The following is a 25,390-nucleotide window of genomic DNA, read 5'->3' as shown; positions in this document are numbered from 1 at the left end:
CTCTAATATGAATGTAACTTGCTCTTGCTTCATTTCAGTAAGTTCATGTAGTGCCTTTTCAACACCTTTTAGTCCATCTTGTTGCCTAATGCTTGTATATAACGAGTCTACGTCTATTGTTGCCAGCAGTAAGTTATCGGTATCCTTTATGTTCCCTAGTTCTACCATTAGTTGGGTCCCATCCTTCAAATGTGATCTACCTTTGGTTACCAATGGTTTAAGGAATTGGTCCAGGTATTCTCCTAGTCGCGAGAAAATGGAATTCATACCGCTCACGATCGGTCTTCCTGGCGGTTTCTGTAGACGTTTATGGATTTTGGGCACCTGATATATGACTGGTGTCTTTGTGGACTCAGATATTAAATATTTGGCCTCCTTAGCATTTTGAATCCCCAATCTCACTCCCTTTTGGACATATCGAGATAGTTGTTTTTTATATATAGGTCCAGGGTTCTTCTTTAGCTTTACATATGTATCAGGTACATTTAGCAAATTCTCCATTTCAGCTTCATAATCAATTTTGTTAAGTATAACTAGCCCCCCCCCTTATCCGCCGGTCTAATGACAACTTCCTTCTTCTCTCCAATTTGTTTTATTGTTTTCCAAATGTTCTTATTTCCTCTTGATTGTTTGTTTTCCAAGTATTGGCCCATCCTGAGAGAAGATAGAACATTAGCTAACATTCTCCCACCCCGCCCTAAGTTCATCTATCGTAGAGCTCCTACTTTAAGGACACACCTTGTGCATAATGTACTGGATCCCCCACAGAACATCAACATATGTCCAGACCTTAAAGGCTTCTACTGGTGCCAATGCTGCCTTCCTTGCAGAACCAACAGACCGCAACCCCGGAGAAAAACCACCTTTAAATCCACAGTGTATAACCAGGAATATCAGATAAAAGATTTAATCACGTGCAATAGCACGCACGTGACTTACGTCATAGAGTGCCCATGCCACCTGCAGTACATAGGCCGCACCACTAGGGCCCTGCGTATAAGAATTCGGGAACACATCAGAAACATAAGAAAAGGCTTCCCTAAACACAGCCTCTCGAGACACTTCGCAGAGAAACACCACAAAGACCCGACTTGTATGACATTCTTTGGGATTGACATCATTAAGGACCACTGGCGAGGTGGCAATAAACAAGTACAAGTATCACAGAACGAAACAAGATGGATACATAAGATGGGATCCCTAGCTCCTAGAGGCCTCAACTTAGACATAGACTTGAACTGTTTCATTTCCAATTTTTAACAACAAAACACCTATACCTGGATGCCCCATTGAGATCTGGACTTTACAGCTAATATTCCAGACAAAACATTTCCTCTTTGACTAACATCATTAATAACTTCCTACCATGAGCATACTCTGACTAAAACAGACAGAACCAATAGATGAATCCAAATTCAATAGCATCATTTTTTTCCCTCTAGATTAAACCTATAAGAAACATATAAAGCTACTACATATAAAGAATAAGTATATGAATAAAACCAAAAATGAACTCCTTTTAACCAGAGAGAATTTGAGCCCTGGTCTATGATACACCCTATTCCTAGGCACAGGGCAACTACATCCCATAACTAAAATATCCTTATTGGGGAGCAATAAACATGTGAGGTAGCCCACTAGCTCTCCCATATGATAATCCTAATTATCTGAATCAGATGATAGGCTCCATCTATAGAACATAATATATGTGGGTTATAGGAATGGGTTGAAGTGACAGGCCTTCTTCACACTCCTGTTTCTATTTCCCACTACATACGCATGTATTCCTCTTTCTTCTTCCTCAAATATTTATTAATTGATTTGTTTCTAAACTATGAACTCTCTCCTACACTTATTTAGGGAGGCTTATGCAACCTTCCCCTTTGCCCCTATTGGGGACTTCCCCCACTGTACAAACAATGTAGGTAGGAAAACTTACAGATCACCCCCACATAGTGGATTGCCCAGTTACGTTAATACAATAATGAATGGGGGAACTCCCCCCGTGGGAAAATGACGTTTTTTCCCCCACAGGGCTAGTCCACTATGTCTATAGGGAATACACCACAAACTTAATATGCCTCCTGGGCATATAATTATTTACAGTACTAGATATTCATGGAACTGGGGACATTATCATTTTTCACTCTGACTCTCGTTACACAATTTAATTGTAATTACCCCCTACACGCTCTGTAATCGGATAACATTCCCGCACCATTTTTTGAAACCCCTAAGATTAGGGATAACACACTACCAACACGTTTATTTATCTCTCTATTTTAACCAATTTTTGTGTATATGCATATATTTATTTGCACTTGAATGAAGTTTGCCACTTAGGATACATATTTGTTACATTGTGGCAGTATCAATCCATTAGGTGCTAAGATAATGTGGTTTGCTATACTAATATAAATCCCAAAAGGGAGAGCAATTTTTATCTTTGGTGCCGGCTGTGTCAATCCCCTCATTACAATTGGATCTAACCAAGGGTTAATGGATGGGAGGCTTACGGGCTGTAAGTAATTGTATAGCCAGAATCAAACATCCTCATTGCAGACGGGACACATCCAACGCCGTGTATAAAAATCAACAGCGTACGTCTGTTGCTTGAATCGCCTTTGATAACGTCATACGACGAAACGCGTCAGGTGACCCAGACGCAAGCACACACGTACGCACGCCCTCCCAGCTGACTGTAGCGTTATCCTCCGAGCCGCGATCTGCCTGAACGGAAAGCCACGAACGCCCTTTGCTGATGTACGGCGGTCATCGTGAGACACAGGCATCGCTTACCAGCTCGTGAGCATAAGTGGATAACAGGGCTAATTGTGCCTTTGTGGCCCATTTTTATTTTTATTTTCATTTTTGTAACTTTGTTCTTTGAACGCTCCTTTTTTCACTTTTTTATTTTAAATTTATTTATTTTTATTTGGATACGTTTTTTTAAACTATGTCCTGCTGATATCTTTATCTATCCCATGAGTGTTTGGGATTGGTGGTTGGATTGTCAAACTACCTTTAAACAGCAGAGAGATATATAGATATATATTTTTAAATAAAGACGGTGGTCTTTTCTCTTGCAAAACACAGTGTCACACTATGTGGATTCCTTTTTTTCTTTTTTGATTGCTATCCTCTGGACACCTGGAAGCTGATTGGATTTTCTTTCCCCCCCCCCCCCCTGGAGAGGTGAGAAGGAAATTTCCTGCGTTTTAGAAATAACAACCAGCGCAACAACAAACAACGAGGTACCACCACCATTGCCTTTTGCCCTTAGGGGTGCCAACATCTGGTGAGTGGGGACCCAGCAGGGGGAGCACAAAAGTCACGCTAAAATTCATCAAGAAGAAAATCACATGAAGTCACTATTTTGTTTTTCCTTCTATATGCACTCTGTCATCAGTGATACATTGTTTCCATATTGAACTTTTGATTGGCTAACCAAGAGAACTTGTAGCAATTACCCAGTGAGGGTTCCCAGTTCATTATTTTTATATGGTTTAGCCCGGACGTTTTACTCCACTTTTTATATGATCATTTGTTTATTGATGCTGTTTTTTCCATCAATTTTGGATCTTCACTACATATTAGCACATATATATTTTTTATATATATATATATTTTTTCTCAGAACCCTACTTAGGGACGGCACATATATATATATTAATCATTTGTTGTTTTGCACATAGTTTGGTTCATTACCTGACGACGTCGGTTGTTGGTCATAATTATTTCTGCTATTTCTTTTTATTTATTTTTTCTTAACACATATACTTTTTCAACACGCTCTTTGCCAGAGCAGATTGACACGAACGTCCTTAAGCACACGGTATCCTTCTGGCCTGCACAGTGTCCTGGACTATGCACTACTAATTTAATATTTTTGTTATTTTTGTATAACACTCATTTATTTAGTCAATTAAGGGTTTAGACCTGGAATATCACTCAATGCACAATCACTCAGTGTCCTGGGAGACACTTAACCATTTATTTCTTTTATTATTATATTAATTGTGGAGTCCTACAATATCTTGGATTTGTGCACCCATTGCACACATTATTATTTTGGGGTTACACATTGGAATCACCTGAAAATGTTTTCAATATAATTTGAAGTAACTATTTGAACCAGATAAAGTACATAGGACATTATTAGATCAGAAATCTAATCTACCGGCTGCCCTCCTACCCTCTGGATATATATACATTATTGTCACTGGAAGAACCAACAGACCATTGGGTCACCAGTGTTGATTACAAGCATTAATAGGGGGTAGCACCTGGACGTTTGGATACAATAACGTGCAGGTCTAGGAGACCCATCCCCATTGGTCTCTCCTAGTAATTGAAGCTCCCCCACAAATATTTTACAACACATAGAACATCTTGTGGACACTTAACAACAAGCATAAGCAGCGCCACCATCCCCTAATCCAACTTTTTACTATTTCCAGGTCTCTTTGAGGCCTGTCAGGGAGGCAGCAGCTTAATATTATTTATTCCTAAGCGCGGATCCCTTCTCTTTATTCAATAAAGTCCAAAGATTCCAAAGTTCTTAATTGACTTGAATTTATATTAGTGAAGCCAAAAATGGAGTGAAACCAAAAATTGAAAAACCACCACCAACAAAAAACACCATAAAAAATGCACGCTTACCAGAAGGCAAGCATAAAAGGCTTGCGGCTGAACCCCAGCCAGGGCCTTTAAACTGGAACTGCCTCCAACATCAAAGGGTCAAGATCCTCCCGGTATCCATGGATACAGTAAATGAAAACTCACAATAGTGATGTACCGTAAAAAGTAACAAATTTAATATAAAAATTGCACTTACAGAAATGTCTCTCTTTAAAAGCATAAAGAATAAGCCGGCCGGCTCTCACGAACGCCCGTGCTCATGGACCGTAACGCCACACGTCAGAACGTCTCCTTGCCCGACGTACGTTTCGTCATATAATGACGTCGTCTGGGGAACGGGCGACCTACTGACGCATCGCGTATATATGTTATCACACCGAGACCAAGCCTCGTTATGAGTCAAGGTCTCCTGGCGGCATATTGCCGCGTCACATATTTAAACTAATCACCAGGAGCCAAGCCTCGTTATGGGTCAAGATTCTCCATGTAAACAACTACAGTGGCCTTTGATGCCCCATCTTATCACGTTTACATTAATACAATAATAAAAACATGGCCTCGATCTGAGTCAAGTTTTCGGGTTTCAAAAATGACGATCATTAGGAACGAAAAAATTGAATGTAAGAAGAACCCAAATAAGCGGATAATTTAACTCTTTAAATAAAGAACTCCCATCTAATTGAGATTAATAGGAGAAAACCAGCTTGATTAAAACTAATTAAAAGAATTAAAATTTAATTTAATTAAAAAATTAAAATCTGTCTAACAGATACAGGCATGTCTTTACAAATAAAGTAAACACAAAAAATATTTTTAAAGGACATGATAAAAAATAATAAATGACAGTGGAACAGATATTACATTTTAAACTTGTGTTCACAATGGGTATATATTATGTTTGTGACCAGGAAATGGAAAAACCCCAAAGTATCAATTAAAGATACACTGGGATATCTTAAATATATAGAAAAAAGGGATTTTTTATGATTATATTATTTGAATTAGTCATTTCTTGAACAGAAACAGACTTCATGGTTTCTCAATCAATTAGTAGTATTTGGGCCATCACACAATCACTAAAAATTATAGAAAAGGGGATATTAATATTGAAAAAGTTATTGAAAAAAGTTATTGAAAAAAGGCCCCAACACATAGACGTACTCCCACCCCATATGGGTACCGTCATAGAACGAGGCCCAACCTTGACTCAACTCAAGTTCACAAAAAGTGGAAAGACAAATTTAGGAATTATCTATAAAGGCATTTACATCGACTTCAATGTTAAACCCATGAGGGGTATAACATTTTACTTTATGTATCCAGGCCATCTCGAGTTTGGAGATGCTTCTCACCAAAGAGCTACCTCGCCAGTGTGGTGTATGTGAAGCATATGCTTCAGTGTAATTCTCCCTGCTTGTTTTAGTTATATTGTGTGTGTGTTAGAGGTAAAAAGGGTTCATGTGTTACAGGCTGATTGATATGTTAATGACCTTTCTTCAGCCAGCTCCCTAGTTCAAATGGTAATTGATTTATTGTGTGTGTGAAGGAGACCGGCCTTACTGTTTACAATGATTAGATAAGTGGTATGTTAATTATTCTGATTGCTTCAGTGTAGTAATTACCTCCACTGATGTCATTATCTAAAGAAATGTGTCTGCATAGTCGGCTCCGACGTGTCTCCTATAATCTGTATGGGAACCCCCACTGTGTGAGGGGGGGTGGAGATTTCATTGTTCCTAACAGGTTGTAACCACATATAAGCTGAGAGTTGTGTCATTAAAGTGTCTTGTTCTAGCAGTAAGCCTGGACTCATGTGTGGCTTATTGGGGGCGATTCCATGGACTCCTACTTGTGGAATATTGGGTGATTTTCGTTATGGGAAGAAGGGACTGTTTGACGGGGATATCATACCAATACCGTCACAATTGGTTGGGAGCAGCGGGATTTTCCCTTCTACTCTCCTTTACACCCGGATTCCAAGCAGACACTGGAAGAACTACTGGAAGTTCGTGGAAGGATTGCTAGCAGCAAAACCAAGCGGGTCATCATAGCAGAATCAATGGAGCTAGATCAGGAGAACTTGGTTGCAGCAACGCCAGCAGTACAAGAGATGGAGACACCAGTGATTCAGGAAGAGGAATCGCCAGCCAACAAGCTAATGAGAGAGAAGCTAGCATGGTTCGGTCCGAACCCAACGGCGGATGTGGTGCTGAAAGTGATGGACCTGTTAGTAAACACAGAGCTACAGAAGGATAAACAAATAAGAGACGCAGAACTACAGTTAAAACTGGCAGCAGTCCAATAAGCAGCCGCACATTCTCCAAACAGTGAGTACAGCACAGCAGACGCAAGGAAGATTCCGTTTAGCGCTTTTAAAGCTTTTGATGAAAAGGACTGTGAGATTGATAACTACCTGGCAGATTTTGAGCGACAATGTAACCTGCACCGAATAGCTAGAAGAGAGTGGGTTGCAATATTGTCAGGCAAACTGTCAGGTAAAGCTTCTGATGCTTTCCGGACCGTGCCAGATCAGGATATCCATAGCTACGCCCGGGTTAAAGAAGTGCTCCTGGCTCGTTATGCAGTAACCCCAGAGTCCCACCGACAGAAGTTCAGGGACTCACACAAAACCACGGAAGACTCTTACGAGGAATGGGCATGCCAGTTATCCCTGTCGGCCTCTAACTGGGTTAACAGCAGCCAGGCCACCACCGCAGAGGACATTTTGCAACTAATGCTCCTGGAGCAATTTTACAATCACATCCAGACGGATGTCAAAGATTGGGTGAGAGATCGCAGGCCCATGACTCTACCAGAGGCCGCGAAGTTGGCGGATGAATATGAGGATACTCGCAAGACAAACCAGGTCACACCATGGGTACAACCTCCACGACCAACGGCGCCCTCACACCCACCAGCCGCTAGATACCAACCTCCTAACAGACCGATGACATCTAGCCCTCGCTATCCACGCCAGGAGGACAACGAACAACGCTGCTTCCGGTGCAAACAGCTGGGTCACTTCAAGCAGAATTGCCCCATGAATGACAACACCAGGTCAAATTGGTCTCAACCTGGGTACCGCCCACCAGCAGCAGCCCATTGTGTAGACTCGGCTTGGGATCTCCAGGAGCTGGGTCAGGAAGAACCATTGGACACCCTTTACGAAGTCCTCACGGTACAATCTGTTATTACGGACAACAGGGAACACCATTGTCAGCTGGTCATGGGCGACAACCATGAGCCGGAGGGGCCCTGGAGGGAGCTGGGCAGAAAGAGGCACCGCCGGCTACCCCCCAAGAAGAAGAGGTCCTGGAAGCCATATAACAAGCTGACCTGGGAGGAGAAGAAGCGACTGGAGGAGAGGGAGTCGCAGCGGGCGTCCCAGATGCGGGCCGAGATGTTCGCCAAGGGCCCACCGGTGGCCCCTTACACCACCACCCAGTTCCTGATGATGAAGGACCACGTGGAGAGCCTGCAGGACATGAGCAAGCAGGATCTGATCCGTGAGTACATAGAGCTGGAGGAGTGCATAAGCCGCATGGAGGAGGAGAACAACCACCTGAGGTCACAGCAGGCTGACCCCCCCAGGCTCCATGAACTGGAGATGGAGCTGGAGAAGCTCAGAGAGGAGAACCGGCGGCTGCGGAGGGGAGCAGAGGGTGGCTGACCCCATGGGGCACTGATCCCCCCCCCGGACTCTGAGCACCAGTGCTACAGCATTTCAACAAATATAACTTTTTCTTTTTATGAATCTCCTGTGATTGTCACTTCAGAGCCATAACCTGCCCCCTCCCATAGCGGGACACCTAGATGGCGGCGCACAGACCCATTCGCCGTCTTCACACTGACTTCTGGTGACTCTGCAGATCGCACAAAGACTTGGGGACTGAACGGCGTGTGATCTGACGACCCGGTGGCATACCTGAGTCTGAAACAGTTGCCAAGGGAGGTCAGTCACACCAAACGGAGTTAACCTCGGACTAAAAGCTCTGAACCCGTCAACCCTACTGGACCAGGGAAGGTCCAACCGGGTTTGCCGCAGCAGGGAGAAAAAGGGGGGCCATTGTGAAGCATATGCTTCAGTGTAATTCTCCCTGCTTGTTTTAGGTATATTGTGTGTGTTAGAGGTAAAAAGGGTTCATGTGTTACAGGCTGATTGATATGTTAATGACCCTTCTTCAGCCAGCTCCCTAGTTCAAATGGAAATTGATTTATTGTGTGTGTGAAGGAGACCGGCCTTACTGTTTACAATGATTAGATAAGTGGTATGTTAATTATTCTGATTGCTTCAGTGTAGTAATTACCTCCACTGATGTCATTATCTAAAGAAATGTGTCTGCATAGTCGGCTCCGACGTATCTCCTATAATCTGTATGGGAACCCCCACTGTGTGAGGGGGGGCGGAGATTTCATTGTTCCTAACAGGTTGTAACCACATATAAGCTGAGAGTTGTGTCATTAAAGTGTCTTGTTCTAGCAGTAAGCCTGGACTCATGTGTGGCTTATTGGGGGCGATTCCATGGACTCCTACTTGTGGAATATTGGGTGATTTTCGTTATGGGAAGAAGGGACTGTTTGACGGGGATATCATACCCATACCGTCACAGTGTATATTTATCAATCCCCAAAAAAATAGTTTTAGAGGGGTTTTTATTATGGGCCAAAAGGTAATGTTTTGAGACGGAATGGTTGGTAAATCCTGCTAGAATATTGGTAATATGTTAATTTAGTCTTACTGACAGGGGTCTCTTAGTTCTACCAATATATTAAAGCCCGCAAGGACATTGGAGTAAATAAACGACCGCTTCAGTGGAACAAGTGATAAAAGGTTTAATCTTAAATTCTTGTAGTGTAGACGTAGAAACAAAATTATGTGTACGTCTATGTGTGCATCCATTAAGAGAGCAGACCCAACAATTCCTGCACTGATAAAAGCCAGTGAAGGAATTAAGGAACGTCATCCTTGCAGGAGGTGGTTCTAAGACATTAGGAGCTAACCTGTGTCTCAATGCTGAAGCCCCTCTAAAAATCACCTGAGGTGTAGAAGGTAGGGTGGAACCAAGTACAGGGTCATTCTTAAGAATGTTCCAGTGTTTTTTAATAAGGTTCTTAATACTAAAATGTTGGGCCGAGTAAGTCGTTAAAAAAGGAACCACAGGCAATTCTCTATCATATGGAGGCCTATTAGTAAGAAGGTCAGCTCTATTTATCATTTTGACTTCCTCCAATATAGCCATAAGGGAATTTACTTCATATCCTTTCTCTAAGAATCTCTGCGTTAGGATGGTCGCTTGATCCAGAAATTCAATCTCACTGGTACAGTTACGCTTGATATGCAAGTACTGGCTCTTAGGCACAGATTTCAACCAGGATTTATGGTGGCAACTATCTACAAGTATATATGAATTGCGATCCGTACTCTTAAAGTGGGTGGGGGTAGTGTATTCATTCTGGGAGATGGAGATTTTTAAGTCCAGAAAGTTGATACTAGACTGGCTAGCCTCGAAATCCAGATGTATACCTCTGGAATTGTTATTCAAAAATTGCATGAAGGACTGTAGGTCTTCCAACGAGCCGTCCCATAGGAGGAGGATGTCGTCAATGTACCTCACCCACAACTTGAGTTGAGGTTTCTGGCTAACATAGACGAAATCCTCCTCCCACAAGGCCATGAAAAGGTTGGCCAAACTGGGGGCATACTTAGCCCCCATTGCGAACCCTCTATCTTGGCGATAAAATTGGTTTTGGAACCAAAAATAGTTCCTAGAGGCAGAAAAATTAAGTAGCTCCAAAATAAAGCAGATTTGCTCATCAAGTAAACCTGAATATCGTCTTAGATAGTATTCTACCGCAAACAATCCCATATCATGTGGAATTATAGTATATAGCGATGTCACATCAGCTGTGACAAGCCATATGTTATCAGTATTTTAAGGTTATCAGGTTTAAGATCTGATAAGATATTTAATACATGACGAGAGTCCTTAAGATGAGATGGCATAGTGGACACTAAGGGTTGAAGAAAAAGTCTATGTACCTGCCCACCCGGGAAGTGAGGGAATCAATCCCACTCACTATGGGGCATCCCGGGGGGCAGGTCTGATTTTTGTGGACTTTTGGAAGATAATATATAATCGGTGTCCTAGGGGCTGTGGGGATAAGGTAGGCCTTCTCTTTTTTATTTATAATCCCTTCCTTAAAACCCCTTATCACAATGCGTTCCAACTGTTCTAAATAAGATTTTTTGGGGTCAGACCTCAATGGGGTATATGTATCTCTGTCCCCCCAAATTCTTGTCATTTCGGTCAGGTAGTCACTCCTGTTAAGGATGACTATCCCGCCCCCCTTATCAGCAGGTCTGATAATGATTTTCTTATTATCACAAAGGGAATCGAGGCCTGTCTGGAGATCACATTAAATTATAGGTATTGGAATTTCCTTTCAAATTTGGCGTTAGTGAGTGAATGTAGCGAATACAAATTTACCTGACGTTACAAATTATCCGAAAGAATGAATGCCACAAATGAAACAGAACAAAATAATAATAATAATAATAATACTTGTTTACTATTATTGTTATTTATTATTAATTCTTTGCGTTCCATTAGTTTAGATAAAACAAGGAGAGGGGCGCCTCTGAGTATGTATCAATAAAATATTTAATAAACAACAATAACCACTCACATGGGGGAATGTAGTGTTGCATTCAATCACAGCTGGGCTGAAGAGGTGGAGTGGGACTGCAAGTTACAGCAAGTCCATCTGAGCTGGCACCACATCTAGTCCTGGGCAGGAATGCGTGGGATTGCTAAATACAGCAAATGTCCTTCAGAGACCCAGTTTGGTCATATAGCAGGCAGGGAAAAGGATCATCCGGCGTTGTTATGTGTTCCAAAAAGTAAAGTGGATAAATGGAAAGGGGTTAGACGTCGGGGCTGATGGCTGGCTGCGCTGTGACTAACAAAGTTTGTCTGACTTCAAGATGCTTGAGAAAGGAGTGCTGCTGTTCCTACATCAATAGCAAGCCTGCTCTGAAACGCGTTGCATGTTGATGACGCCATAGCTCGGCGCCGTGCTCTGTTGTGCTGTCCAGCCTAGTTCTGGGCCTCCTATTACACGGCCGTGTCTCCCTATACAAACCGGTAGTCAGACGAATTTGTTAGTCACAGCGCAGCCAACCATCCAGCCCTGACGTCTAACCCCTCTCATTTATCCACTTTACTTTTGGAACCCATACCAACGCCGGATGGACCTTTTTTCCTGCCTATGATATGACCAAACTGGGTCTCTGAAGGACATTTGCTGCGCACAACATCCCACGCATTTCTGCCCAGGACTAAATGTGGGTCCAGCTCATATGGACTTGCTGTAACTTGCAGTCCCACTCCACCTCTTCAGCCCAGCTATGATTCGTGAATGCAACTCTACATTACCCCATGTGAGTGGTTATTGTTGTTTATTAAATATTTTATTGATACATACTCAGAGGCGCCCCTCTCCTTGTTTTATTTTTAGCTCACTGGAAACCTGCTTCTGGTCTTATTGGTGGCTGCCCTGACTGACCCATTAATATATATGAACCTGAGAGTATAAGTACATATCTATACATCTCTTTTATCCATGTTCCTGGACTATTTCAGTACCACTCTGAACTTATACTGAGGTACACGTGTACTGCACCTTTTTTACTTATTTTACATTTGTTTAGATAAGGCATTTGTTATTACAGATAATTTGTAGCTTTGAATAAATTCATATTAGTTACTTTCACAGGAAATTCCAATACCTAAAATTTAACAGTTAGTAATATCATTATTAGTTAGTTATTTCAGATTTTCGGGTTTTTGAATCTTCAAATTTTCGTTCTTAGGCCACGTACACACGGTCGTTTTTTGTGATAAAAAAAAACGACATTTTTAAAAACGTAATTTAAAATGATCGTGTGTGGGCAAAACATCGTTTTATGTCTTCTGAATAACTATAGAAAAATAAATTCGAACATGCTTCAATTTTTTATGTCATTTTTCAAAACGTCCTTTTTTGTGTCATAAAAAATTATCGTGTGTGGGCTAAAACAACGTTTTAAATGACGTTTTAAACCCGCGCATGCTCAGAAGCAAGTTATGAGACGGGAGCTTGAATGGAACAGATTGCAGTCGTAAGTGTTGTACGTAACCGCGCTTTGCTAAAGCTTTTTGAAAAAACTATGGTGTGTAGACAACGTCGTTTTTTAAAATGAAGTTTGAATACAACGTTTTTTTTACAAGACAGAAAACGACCGTGTGTACACTGCATTCGTTTTGGATTTTTGAATTTTCAAAATTTATAATTTTCGAAATTTATAATTTTAGAATTTCTGAAAATTTCCAAATCTTTGGAAAAATTTGGAAATTCAGAAATTCGGATATTTCCGAACGAACAAATTTGTCTAAATTCGTTAAAAAACGAATTCAGAACCAACAAATTACACATGTCTTAGGGGCATGAATAAACAAAAGCTGAGCTTCACAGTATCTACAAAATATACTTTTGATTGCTGTGCCACAAGCAAAATTCTCACAGACACATATAAACCTCAGCAAAATCATTAAAACAAAAAGTTTCCATTACATACTGTGTAGTTTTGCAAACACTAAAAATAGACAGAGAGCTTTAAAGCTTTTTCTGAGCCTACCTTAAATAAGAACATAATTAAAATTATCAGGGACTGCTTAGCAACAAGCAACTGTTGAGACAATGAACACGTTGAGGAGAGTATGTAGTGTACAATATAGAGGAGTCTGTAAGGGGGTTCTACAAAAACAAAAAGAGTGCAGGGATTTTTTCACCCTGCACTCCCTGACTCTTGCACTGCGTATTAGGCACCCCTGCAAGAGTGCAGGGGTGCCTAATATGCAGTGTAAGAGTCAAGAAAGTACATAATTTCACCTGCACGCAAAACTCTCCCCCCACTTTTATAGAAAAAAGCTTTAAGTGCAGACAAGGACAGAGCTTGTCACAGTTCCAGACATCTAATGAAAAAGAAAAAAGTCCTGGAAGTCACACATCTCTGCAAAAATCTAAGGAAAATGTGTGACAGCCTCAGCTTGTGCATCCATTCAGGCCACAACCCAACCACAACCCAACAACTCCGCTCCTGGAGCAAGTCATACTTTAAGGCCCCATGCACACGAGAAGCAAATGCAAACTCATCTAAACACAAGTTTTCAAACGCAAAAACCGGCGTTTAAAACGCCCGTTTTTGCCGCGAATTTTGCGGCGTTTTACCGCGTTTTACCGCGTTTTACCGCGTTTGCGTTTATAAGCATTTGGTTAAGAAACATCATAAGACCCTCCCTAAGCTCAAAAAACAGTATTATTTAACCATTTCAGCTATTTTGTGAGACCAGAGCAGCTGAGAGAGCAGCAGTGTATGTGTATTTAGCGTGTCACTTGCCACGTCACCTGCCAAGTTGTGAATTGTCCACTTGCCACGTCATTTGCCATGTCACCTGGCCACGCCACCTGCCACAAGTTGTGGATTGTCCACTGGCCACGTCACCTGGCCATGTCACCTGCCATGTCACCTGGCCACGTCACCTGCCACAAGTTGTGGATTGTCCACTTGCCATGTCACCTGGCCACGTCACCTGCCACGTCACCTGGCCACATCACCTGCCACGTCACCTGGCCACGTCACCTTCCACAAGTTGTGGATTGTCCACTGGCCACGTCACCTGCCACATCAACTGGCCACGTCACCTGCCAAGTTGTGAATTGTCCACTTGCCAGGTCACCTGGCCACGCCACCTGCCACAAGTTGTGGATTGTCCACTTGCCATGTCACCTGGCCACGTCACCTGCCACGTCACCTGGCCACATCACCTGCCACGTCACCTGGCCACGTCACCTGCCACAAGTTGTGGATTGTCCACTGGCCACGTCACCTGCCACATCAACTGGCCACGTCACCTGCCAAGTTGTGAATTGTCCACTTGTCACGTCACCTGCCACAAGTTGTGGATTGTCCACTGGCCACGTCACCTGGCCACGTCACCTGCCACAAGTTGTGGATTGTCCACTGGCCACGCCACCTGCCACGTCACCTGCCATGTCACCTGGCCACGTCACCTGCCACAAGTTGTGGATTGTCCACTTGCCATGTCACCTGGCCACGTCACCTGCCACGTCACCTGGCCACATCACCTGCCACGTCACCTGGCCACGTCACCTGCCACAAGTTGTGGATTGTCCACTGGCCACGTCACCTGCCACATCAACTGGCCACGTCACCTGCCAAGTTGTGAATTGTCCACTTGCCACGTCACCTGGCCACGCCACCTGCCACAAGTTGTGGATTGTCCACTGGCCACGTCACCTGGCTATGTCACCTGCCACGTCACCTGGCCACGTCACCTGGCCACGTCACCTGCCACAAGTTGTGGATTGTCCACTGGCCACGCCACCTGCCACGTCACCTGCCATGTCACCTGGCCACATCACCTGCCACGTCACCTGGCCACGCCACCTGGCACAAGTTGTGGATTGTCCACTGGCCACGTCACCTGGCTATGTCACCGGCCACGTCACCTGCCACAAGTTGTGGATTGTCCACTGGCCACGTCACCTGCCACATCAACTGGCCACGTCACCTGCCAAGTTGTGAATTGTCCACTTGCCACGTCACCTGGCCACATCACCTGCCACAAGTTGTGGATTGTCCACTGGCCACGCCACCTGCCACGTCACCTGCCACAAGTTGTGGATTGTCCACTTGCCATGTCACCTGGCCACGTCACCTGCCACGTCACCTGGCCACATCACCTGCCACGTCACCTGCCACAAGTTGTGGATTGTCCACTGGCCACGTCACCTGCCACATCAACTGGCCACGTCACCTGCCAAGTTGTGAATTGTCCACTGGCCACGTCACCTGGCTATGTCACCTGCCACGTCACCTGGCCACGTGACCTGCCACATGTTGTTGATTGTCCACTGGCCACGTCACCTGCCACATCAACTGGCCACGTCACCTGCCAAGTTGTGAATTGTCCACTTGCCACGTCACCTGGCCACGCAACCTGCCACAAGTTGTGGATTGTCCACTGGCCACGTCACCTGGCTATGTCACCTGCCACGTCACCTGGCCACGTCACCTGTCACAAGTTGTGGATTGTCCACTGGCCATGCCACCTGCCACGTCACCTGCCATGTCACCTGGCCACCCCACCTGCCACAAGTTGTGGATTGTCCACGTCACCTGGCCACGTCACCTGCCACAAGTTGTGGATTGTCCACTTGCCATGTCACCTGGCCACGTCACCTGCCACATCACCTGGCCACGTCACCTGCGACAAGTTGTGGATTGTCCACTGGCCACGTCACCTGCCACGTCACCTGGCCACGTCACCTGCCACAAGTTGTGGATTGTCCACTGGCCACGCCACCTGCCACGTCAACTGGCCACGTTACCTGACACAAGTTGTGGATTGTCCATTTGCCATGTCACCTGGCTATGTCACCTGCCACGTCACCTGCCACATCACCTGGCCACGTCACCTACCACAAGTTGTGGATTGTCCACTTGCCACGTCACCTGCCTCAAGTTGTGTATTGTCCACTTGCCACGTCATCTGCCATGTCACCTGGCCACCCCACCTGCCACAAGTTGTGGATTGTCCACGTCACCTGGCCACGTCACCTGCCGCAAGTTGTGGATTTTCCACTTGCCATGTCACCTGGCCACGTCACCTGCCACATCACCTGGCCACGTCACCTGCCACAAGTTGTGGATTGTCCACTGGCCACGTCACCTGCCACGTCAACTGGCCACGTCACCTGCCACAAGTTGTGGATTGTCCACTGGCCACGTCACCAAGCCACGTCACCTGCCATGTCACCTGGCCACGTTACCTGCCACAAGTTGTGGATTGTCCACTTGCCATGTCACCTGGCTACGTCACCTGCCACGTCACCTGGCCACATCACCTGCCACGTCACCTGGCCACGTCACCTACCACAAGTTGTGGATTGTACACTTGCCACGTCACCTGGCCATGTTACCTGCCACAAGTTGTGGATTGTCCACTGGCCACGTGACCTGGCCACGTCACCTGCCACATCACCTGGCCACGTCACCTACCACAAGTTGTGGGTTGTCCACTTGCCACGTCACCTGGCCATGTCACCTGCCACAAGTTGTGGATTGTCCACTGGCCACGTCACCTGCCACAAGTTGTGGATTTTCCACAATGCAATGCAAGCAATTACATTTTTTATGTTTTTTTATGGTTTTTCATCATTTGCCATAATTTTTGAGATTTCTAATGTAAAAAAATAGATCACCTTTAAAAACCCCTATAAACGAAATCGCGGCAAAACGCCGGTACCGCGTTTTGCCGAGATTTGCCGCGATTTGCCGCGATTTGCCGCGATTTGCGTCTAAAACGCGAAAGCTGAAAGCGTCTGAACCCAAAATTTTGGGTTTGGAAAAACGGCCCTAAACCCAACTGCTTTGAAAAGCCAAAAAACGTGATTGTGTGCATGGACACATAGGATAACATTAAATGTGTTCAGGGGCAGTTGAAAAAAAATGCCTCTGAACTCGAGTTTAGCAGCGTCTCGTGTGCATGGGGCCTAAAGGTGCTATTCACTTTTAGGGAAAAAAAAACAATATAAAACACAAATGATTTACTATAACAACATTAAAATGCACCTTTAAAAAGGGTTGTATAGTTAATTTTGGATGTTTTGAGATTATGCAGGGTACTCTTCATACATTTGTGTAGACTCAAATCAAGTTTATGTATTGCATTGAAAGGTGCATTTCATTTTGTTATAATAAATAATTTGTGTTTTATATTGTGTGGTTTTAAATTTTTCCTAAAAACGAAAAGCACCTTTTAAAGTCCCATTTTTTTGCCTATTTGTTTTTTAAATCCTCCCACCCAAATCCCTGCTCCCTGAACAAACCCTCCCCCCTTTTGTCACACACCCTCTCATCCTCCCCTCCCAAAGCCCCCTCATGCACATATCCTTTTATTCCCCCCAAATCACCCCCCAAATCACTCCTCCAAGCTTAAATGTTTGTTACCTGTATCGCCTCTCTGCCCCACCCCCACCATCACCAGGTCACTGTGTTTCCCCTTTGCAATTCTCCCATAATAAACTAATTACAGACTTCAGATCAACATGGCTGCTCCAGGAGAAAATCCCTCCTCCCCTGCTGCTTCTTCTGGCTTGTGTACATGATAAGCCTAGAGGAGGCTTCCATCAGCTCTGAAACAAATTACTGTGACAGGTTGCCAACATCTCTCGGGATTGGGAGGATGCCGGAATTTGGTTGAGAGTTTTTAGGATGGGCCCAGCAAATCCAGGGTGGTTGGGAGCTATGGAACCAATGATAACCTGGATAATCATGCAGTCATAACTCTCAACTGTCCTACATTGAACAGTTTTTCTACACAGTTTTAATGAATATATTTGCAGATACTGTACAGTTTAATGACATAATGTGCTACACTTGTGGTTTCTAGGAAGTCCCATAATACAGATATGATGTACAGGAGAATAGAACTAAAGCCTTATTTTTCGTTTTGGATCCATGATTTACTACATTCGTTTAAATATAAGAAACCATTTGGAAATTAACTTAACAGAATTCACCTAAAACTGTAATATTTTTTCCTGACAGACTCCATGGCAGCCTACGTGTGGGTTAATCCCGCCCCCTCATACCCCATAGGACCCTTCTCCCATAAATCTTTGCTCTGGGCCAGAGGCCGTGTTCCTTTTTTTGTCCTCCTCCTAGGACCAAGATATAGTCTTACCTTTTCATGAAGTTTTCTGTAATCCAGGCCTGGTGGTGTGCACAGCGATACGTTGGTGGTTAGCGGTGATCCTCTCTGCAGTCCAGCAATCCCAGCTATTAGCAGGTGGACATGGGCGATATGATGCGATACCATGAAGAGCTTACTAACCTGGCCATTGGCAGGCAAGCGGCAATATGGCCAAACGTCCCAGCTATTAGCGGGAGGCTTTGTAAACGCCGATCGTGCAGTGGGTCGAGCGAACAGCTCCCCAGTCCCAGGTTCTGGTCCGGATCGTGCCATGGTGGTGGTAATGTACAAAGATATTCGTTTTATATGGCAGCCGTATCTCTGTGTTTTGTTTGTCTCATTTGTCTTATTTTCTATCAAACTCCAGTGAGTGGCCATGGCGGCTGGAGCGCAGCTGCGTTCCAGCTTGCTGCTTCAGGAAGTCGCCAGGACCTGTCTGCGCATCTGCAAGACACGAACAAAGATTCCATGCTTGGTTCATGTAGGTGCAGTTTTGCCAAAATGGTGGCGGCAGTTGCGCATGCGATTGGTCGCCACCGGGTCGCGACGTTTTTTTCCAGCGCAGGCGCGCTGTGGGGCGGTGACATCATTATCGGTGGCATATTTAAATAGCTGTCAAAGCAGCTATTTCTTGGGATGACTTGCATGCTTATGCAGCGGTTTCCCTATGCACTGGTCTCTGGTTTACAAGGTAAATTGTTTGCTGCAGGCTTCCTAGGTGCTGGCTATGTTTGAATTGTGCTTTCTCATGCCTGTTGTCACTCCTGTTTCTCATAAGGCTTTAATGGTTCATTTCAGTTTCAAACTGCTTGCCATGGATATGTCACCGCCCTCTTGTGGCCAACCCTTGCGCTGCAGATAGGATTTAGTTCCTTTCTGCCTGTGATGCTTGGGTTCACTCATTCAGGAGCTCTTATCCCTTTCTTTTTCACACAGCACTTTTAGGTCTGAACACCAAAGCATGGCAAAGTCCGTCTAGGTCTCAACGTCGTCACTTCTCTTCAAGCTCCAGACGTCATAGATCTCCCTTTAGATCTAGGTACCTCAGAGAGGAGTCTAAAACCACCTCTGGGCGACACTCTCACCACCACTCCAGCCGCTCTGTGAGGAAAGCCTGCTGGGTATGGAGGCCCAGGTTCCTGAAGGTAAATCGCTCTGCGAGCGATGCTTTTCTAAAGTCGCAAAAGAGAGGTGGAGACCAACAAGTGGAAGCACTGGTCAGAAAGGTGGTCCATGAATCCCTGAGTAAAGTGATTCTGGTCATACCCACAACCCTGCTGGCAACACTATGTTAGTCCCTATTAGGGATGATCTCGAGGCCCCAGGCCCTTCACAGCCGAGCCATTCCTCAATTGAAGCCTCAGACAGTGGGGTGGAGGTAGATGACCCTGGTGCAGGTTTTGAATTTGCCCCAGTACCACAACTGGTCAAAGCTGTCAAAGAAGCTTTAAGATGAGAAGAGCCAGACAAACAGAGGAAATATTTTAAACGCCTCAAAAAAAAAAAAAAAAAAAACGCCCTAATTTCTCCTTTTTGGGTGAACACGGCGCAATAATTACCGATGAATGTGGTGGTGTTGAAAGGAAGTATTGCCTGTTAACAAAGGTTATCAAAACACCTGGAGTCTGCTCCTCTCATTGATGCAGCCCCAATGAGGGTGGCGAGGCACGTCACACTCCCATTGGAGGATACTGTTTCCTTTAGGGATGGCTGGAGAGGAAAATTGAGACCGACCTCAAGCGGATCTACATTGAATGAAAAACTTATATAGCGCAGCACATGCAAACTGAATCGCCTCAGGCGGGTATGAAATGCAAACCAGCTCTAGCTCTCACAGCTCTTTCTAAAGCGATGGAAGTCTGGGCGGACGACTAGATGCTTCTCTGGGGAGCATCTCAGAAGAACTGGCCAGGAGCTCATCTATTCGTGGGCTAAGGTTGGCGCTGGCTTTTTTGGGTGAGGCTTCCCTAAACATAATTCACCTGGTGGCTCGGATCATGCTGTCATCTGTCACGGCTAAGCGTACATTGTGGCTGCGCCCATGGGTACTGACCTGCCTTCAAGCAGGCATGGTGCAGGATTCCCTTTGAAGGTTCGTCCCTCTTTGGAACAAATTGGACAGTGCCATCACCTGTGCCAAAGGGGGCAAGTCGGGGGTTCCTTCCCCAGATCACTGTCTGCTAAACCAGAAGAGAACACAGCCCAGGCAATGTTCAGATTGAGCAAGGGATGCTTGCTACTATAGGCCTGGCCATGAGTTCAAGAAGACCTGGAAGGAAAATAGCCTTCAGGCCAGAAGTTTCAAAAGGGGCATCTTCCGGTGGACAAGAATCCCTAATCTTTATGATATTGCGCCTGCCCAGACAGAGTGAGTCGGGCATCCTTGCCTCTCTCGGAAGAGAAAAAGCGAATTCTCCTGTCCTATGCAGACTCTCTTGTGGCTCAGGGTGCTGCATTTCCAGTTACAGCCGACAAAAGGTTTCAATGGGTCTACTCGCCCCTCTTCATGGTGTTGAAGAAAAATGGCTCCTGGAGGCCAGTTATAGACCTAACCCACTTGATTATTTTATCAAGAAGAAGTTCAAGATGGAGATACTACTCATGATCAGTCAAGCAATCTAAGCAGGCGATTGGCTTGTGTCTATAGACCTGAAGAACGCTCCATGTTCATGTTCCGATAGCGTCAGAATTCCAGAAATATCTTTGCTTTGCTGTCGATCAAATCCATCTGCAGTTCATCTGTCTCCTCTTCGGGCTTACGACCTTGCCTTGTATGTTTTTCAAAACTCTTGTTGGCTGTCATGGCTCTGATCAGGACCAGAGGTATCCATCTGTATCACTATCTAGATGACCTGCTTTTGTTATCTCGGGACAGGGAGCAGTTGCTAATCCACAGCTCCCAGGTCATGTCCACTCTACTCGAGTTTGCTTGGCTTTTGAATCTGGAAAAGAGCCATCTGGATCCTACGCAGTCCCTGGCATTCCTCAGGGAACACGTCGACACTATCAAGAGCACCATCTCGTTACCCCTGGAAAAATCCCAGTGATCCGGGACAGAGTCCGGCTTGCAATGTCGTCCTCTCATCTCCGAGCCTCTCAATGCCTAAAGATCATCGGCACCATGGTGGCAACAACACCCATGGTAAAGTGGGCTCAGTGGAAAATACGGCCCTTCCAGAAGGGTTTCCTTCAGCGGTGGAACCCAGGGCTTCGTGATCACTCTATCCAAATAATCTCATCCATGCGGGAGAGCCTTCCTTTGTGGCTACAACAGAGGAACCTCCTCAATTGTCACTCGATCGCACCTGTGTCTTGGGTCACAATCACTACAGATGCCAGCAACAGGGGCTGACAGAAGTAGCCCAAGGCATATGGAATGTTTCCTCACAGGATAGTTTCCAATGTTCTGGAACTCCGGGCAGCATTCTGCGCTCTGTAGGCCTTTCACCACTTAACAGCAGGAGCCTCAGTCCTCTTAAGACTGGACAACACGACGGCAGTCGCATACATCAAGAGACAGGGGGGTACTCAGTCTCTCCCTGTCGAAGGAAGTACAGCCCATCATGATCTGGGCCCAGAAAAACCTGACAGCTATCTACCTCCCTGGAGTCCAGAACGTTCAGGCAGATTTTCTGTTGAGAATTTCTCTGGACAACGAGTGGACTTCCCTCCGAAGTCTTCAGGTGGGTCCTGTCCCTGGGGGTCATTCCCGAAAGTAGACTTGTTCGCTTTCTTCTGCAACTTCAGACTAGAGAGATAATACACAAGGTCTCGGTATCCCCAGGCTTTTGGGTATATGCTATGACAGACCATTGGCGGTTCCACAGGGCCTATGCCTTTCCCCCGGTTCCTGTCATTCTCCGTTTCTGTTGAGGCTCAGGATAGAATATGGTGGCAATAGTCCTGTACTGGCAAAACAGGCCATGGTTTCCGCTGCTGATGCAACTCGGCTTCCCGGACCCAGTTCCTCTACCCTTCAGACCAGATCTCCTATCACAAGGGGCAATTCTACATCCATGCCCGGCCCATCTACATCTGATGATCTGGCTCTTGAGAGGGTAAGGTTGGAGGCCATAGGCTGTCCAAGTAGGGCCATCTTCACATTATTAAATGCCACTAGAGCAGGCACCAACAGGGTCTACCAGAGGATTTGGAAAAAGTTTGCAGACTACGCCACTTCCACTGCAGGTTCTTGCAATAACCCAAAGATACATGATATCCTGGGCTTCCTACAATCAGGCTTGGATCTCATTGTCAGTCAGCTCACTGCAAGTCCAAGTCACTGCAATCTTTGCCTTTACGGGTGTTTCCTGGGCTGGACACCCTCTTACTCAGTAGTTGATTAGATGAGCAATAAAGCTCAGACCTCAGAAAAAGACAAGATTCTCTAATTGGGATCTTCCCCTTGTCCTGGATTTTTTTCTCAGGTAGAGAGTTGGAACATGAAGATCAGTCCTCCTCTATCAAGTGACTCTCTAAAAGTTGCCTTCTTGGTGGCTATAACATCGGCCAAGAGGGTCTCTGAAATCAGCTCTCTGGGCTGCAAGGAGACATTTTTAACCTTTATAATTCCTATGTTGGGTTTAAAACCCATAGTGGCATCTGTGTTTCATGACAATCAGGAGACTGCTCTTCCAACGTTCAGATCTACCGAGGATTCCTGTGTTCATCCCTTAGATATTGGAAAAGCTTGGCATCAGTATCTTGAAGCTACAGCTTCTTTCCGTCAGACCGACCACATGTTTGTTCTTTTTCTATGGGAAGAATAAGGGAATGCTTGCCTCTTCCAGATATATATCGCAGCATGAATTGTTCAGGCCATTTAGTGGGCCTTCAAAGCCAAGGGCTTGGTACCTCCAGAAACAGTGACTGCTCACTCAACTAGAAGTGTGTCTTAATCATGGGCGGCCTCGCGTCACGTGGCTCCAGCAGTTATTTGGAAGGCGGCCTTGTGGTCTTCAAGTAACACGTTCAAGGCACACTACTGCATAGAGCCAGCCTCATTAATTTTGGTTTACATATCTTGTCTGTTGATGGTGCCAATTAAACCTTTTTTTGCTTTTGTCCAGCGCTCTGCCCACCGGGTGTGGATGGCTAGTTATTTCCCACACGTAGGCTGCCATGGAGTCTGTCAGGAAAACTGAAAATTTATATCAAATACTTACCGTAATTTTCCTTTCCTGATGGACTCCATGGCAGCAGGAGTTCCCTCCCAGTGGCTGGAGTAGGCTGAATTATGGAACACGGCCTCTGGCCCAGAGCAAAGATTTATGGGAGAAGGGTCCTATGAGGTATGAGGGGGCGGGATTAACCCACACGTAGGCTGCCATGGAGTCCATCAGGAAAGGAAAATTACGGTAAGTATTTGATATAAATTTTCAGTTTTGTTGCCTAACCATTGTATTCCCATGTTTCTGTAACTGTTTCTTGCTTTCTGTTCAGGGTACTATTGTTCTAGATACATCTTTCATGAGAGGCAAAGCCTCTCTGGGCAAAAAAAGAGGCCACAGGACCCCTGCTGGAACCTGTGCTTCTGAAGAGGATCCTGAATACTGGATGTTTAGAGACTCTACAGGTATGGAACTATTGAGATTCATGATTAAACGCCACAGAGACTTGTCTGATGAAATGAATATAGATTTTAAGGTTTATAAGCCTACTAGCATATAATCATAAACAGTGATGTAGCACAACCCTATACAATCATATATCCAAAAAAAGTCCCAAATAATGAAAAGTCCATTCAGAAGTGTGCAATGTATGATTTCACTACACTCCTAAATGCATATAGTCATAAACAGTGATATAGCACACCCATATATAATCATTTATAGAAAAAAAATCCCCAAAAATAAAACATTCACCAATGTGCCTTGATAGATTTACGTATATTCAGATTCATCAAATACCACTTGTGTTTCGCATTCTTCAACCTCATGTCGATAGTGAATGCTCACCTTATTGTATTGACCCCAATCATAAATCAAGGTTAAAATGTGCTTTTGCCCCTTCTTGGGCTATAATATCCACAGCTCCCTGGACAGACTTTTTCTTTCCTAGATCCGCTCTTATGGGCATATAGCATGCAAAACAGAATGGGACCAATAGTGCTCTCCATGTATAAAAAACTTTTATTAAAACCAAAGAATAAAAAGGCACTCACATAAAAAAGCACACTCAGTGCTATGATACAGACATGGATACATTAAATGTAACCATCTCCTCCTCACCACTTAGACTCTCGTGACCAACAAATGGCCGCAAAAAACATGTCTTAGCCCCCTATATGCATTACACCTGCAGGGCCGCTGTTAGAAATCATGGGGCCCCGTACATCCTACCTGATGGGGCCCCCTTTAATCCTGCCCTTAACCCCCCCCCCCAGGCCACTACCCTGCCCTCACCTCTGCAGATTTGTCACTGTTTACATATGCACACACGTTTATTATGGCTTATCAGTACAGGGGGAAAGCGGCGGTTTAAAAAAAAAATGTAAAATGTTATTTTATTAACAATAATTTTTTACACTGTCTTTCATTTTTTTGTATCTCTTTTATTGCAGTGACAGTGACATGTACCCTTTATGGAGAGATCTTGGGTCTATTGGGCCCCATATCTTTCCTCTGGCCTCCAAAGCATCTGATCAAATGTAGATCGGTTTGATCACATGCTTGTTTAAGCCGGTCATTTCTTCTGGTTTCTGACGTCACACAGTGGGAGGAACGACATCAGTTTCACTCACTGTGTCCCAAGAGCTGGATGCCGCATCTCACATCATTAACTGGACCCCTGATTGCATTGGAGAGCCCAGTAAAGGCAGTGGCAGGAGGGTGGTGGAACCCCTTCCACTGACTGCCTGTAAAAGTAATCCAGGGGCTTCTTAGCCACTAAGATTACTTTTTACTTTGTGCAGAATCGCTGGGGCTAAA

The 25,390-nt window shown here is 44.9% G+C and overlaps 1 protein-coding gene across 6 annotated transcripts in view; it reads left to right on the top strand.

The window, feature by feature from the left end:
- The window catches only part of TNKS1BP1 (tankyrase 1 binding protein 1), a 411,008-nt gene that overhangs the window by 282,629 nt on the left and 102,989 nt on the right, over positions 1-25,390 (top strand). For all 6 annotated transcript variants that reach the window (XM_040320876.1, XM_040320873.1, XM_040320875.1 and 3 more), the window contains one exon: positions 23,904-24,036. In XM_040320876.1, the coding sequence (XP_040176810.1) occupies positions 23,904-24,036 (133 nt within the window). The remainder of the gene's footprint in view (positions 1-23,903; positions 24,037-25,390) is intronic.

This window comes from Rana temporaria, chromosome 8, assembly GCF_905171775.1.
Source record: "Rana temporaria chromosome 8, aRanTem1.1, whole genome shotgun sequence".
Classification (NCBI taxonomy): domain Eukaryota; kingdom Metazoa; phylum Chordata; class Amphibia; order Anura; family Ranidae; genus Rana; species Rana temporaria.
Note: the sequence above shows the minus strand (reverse complement) of the source record. Positions and strands in the feature narration are given on the sequence as shown.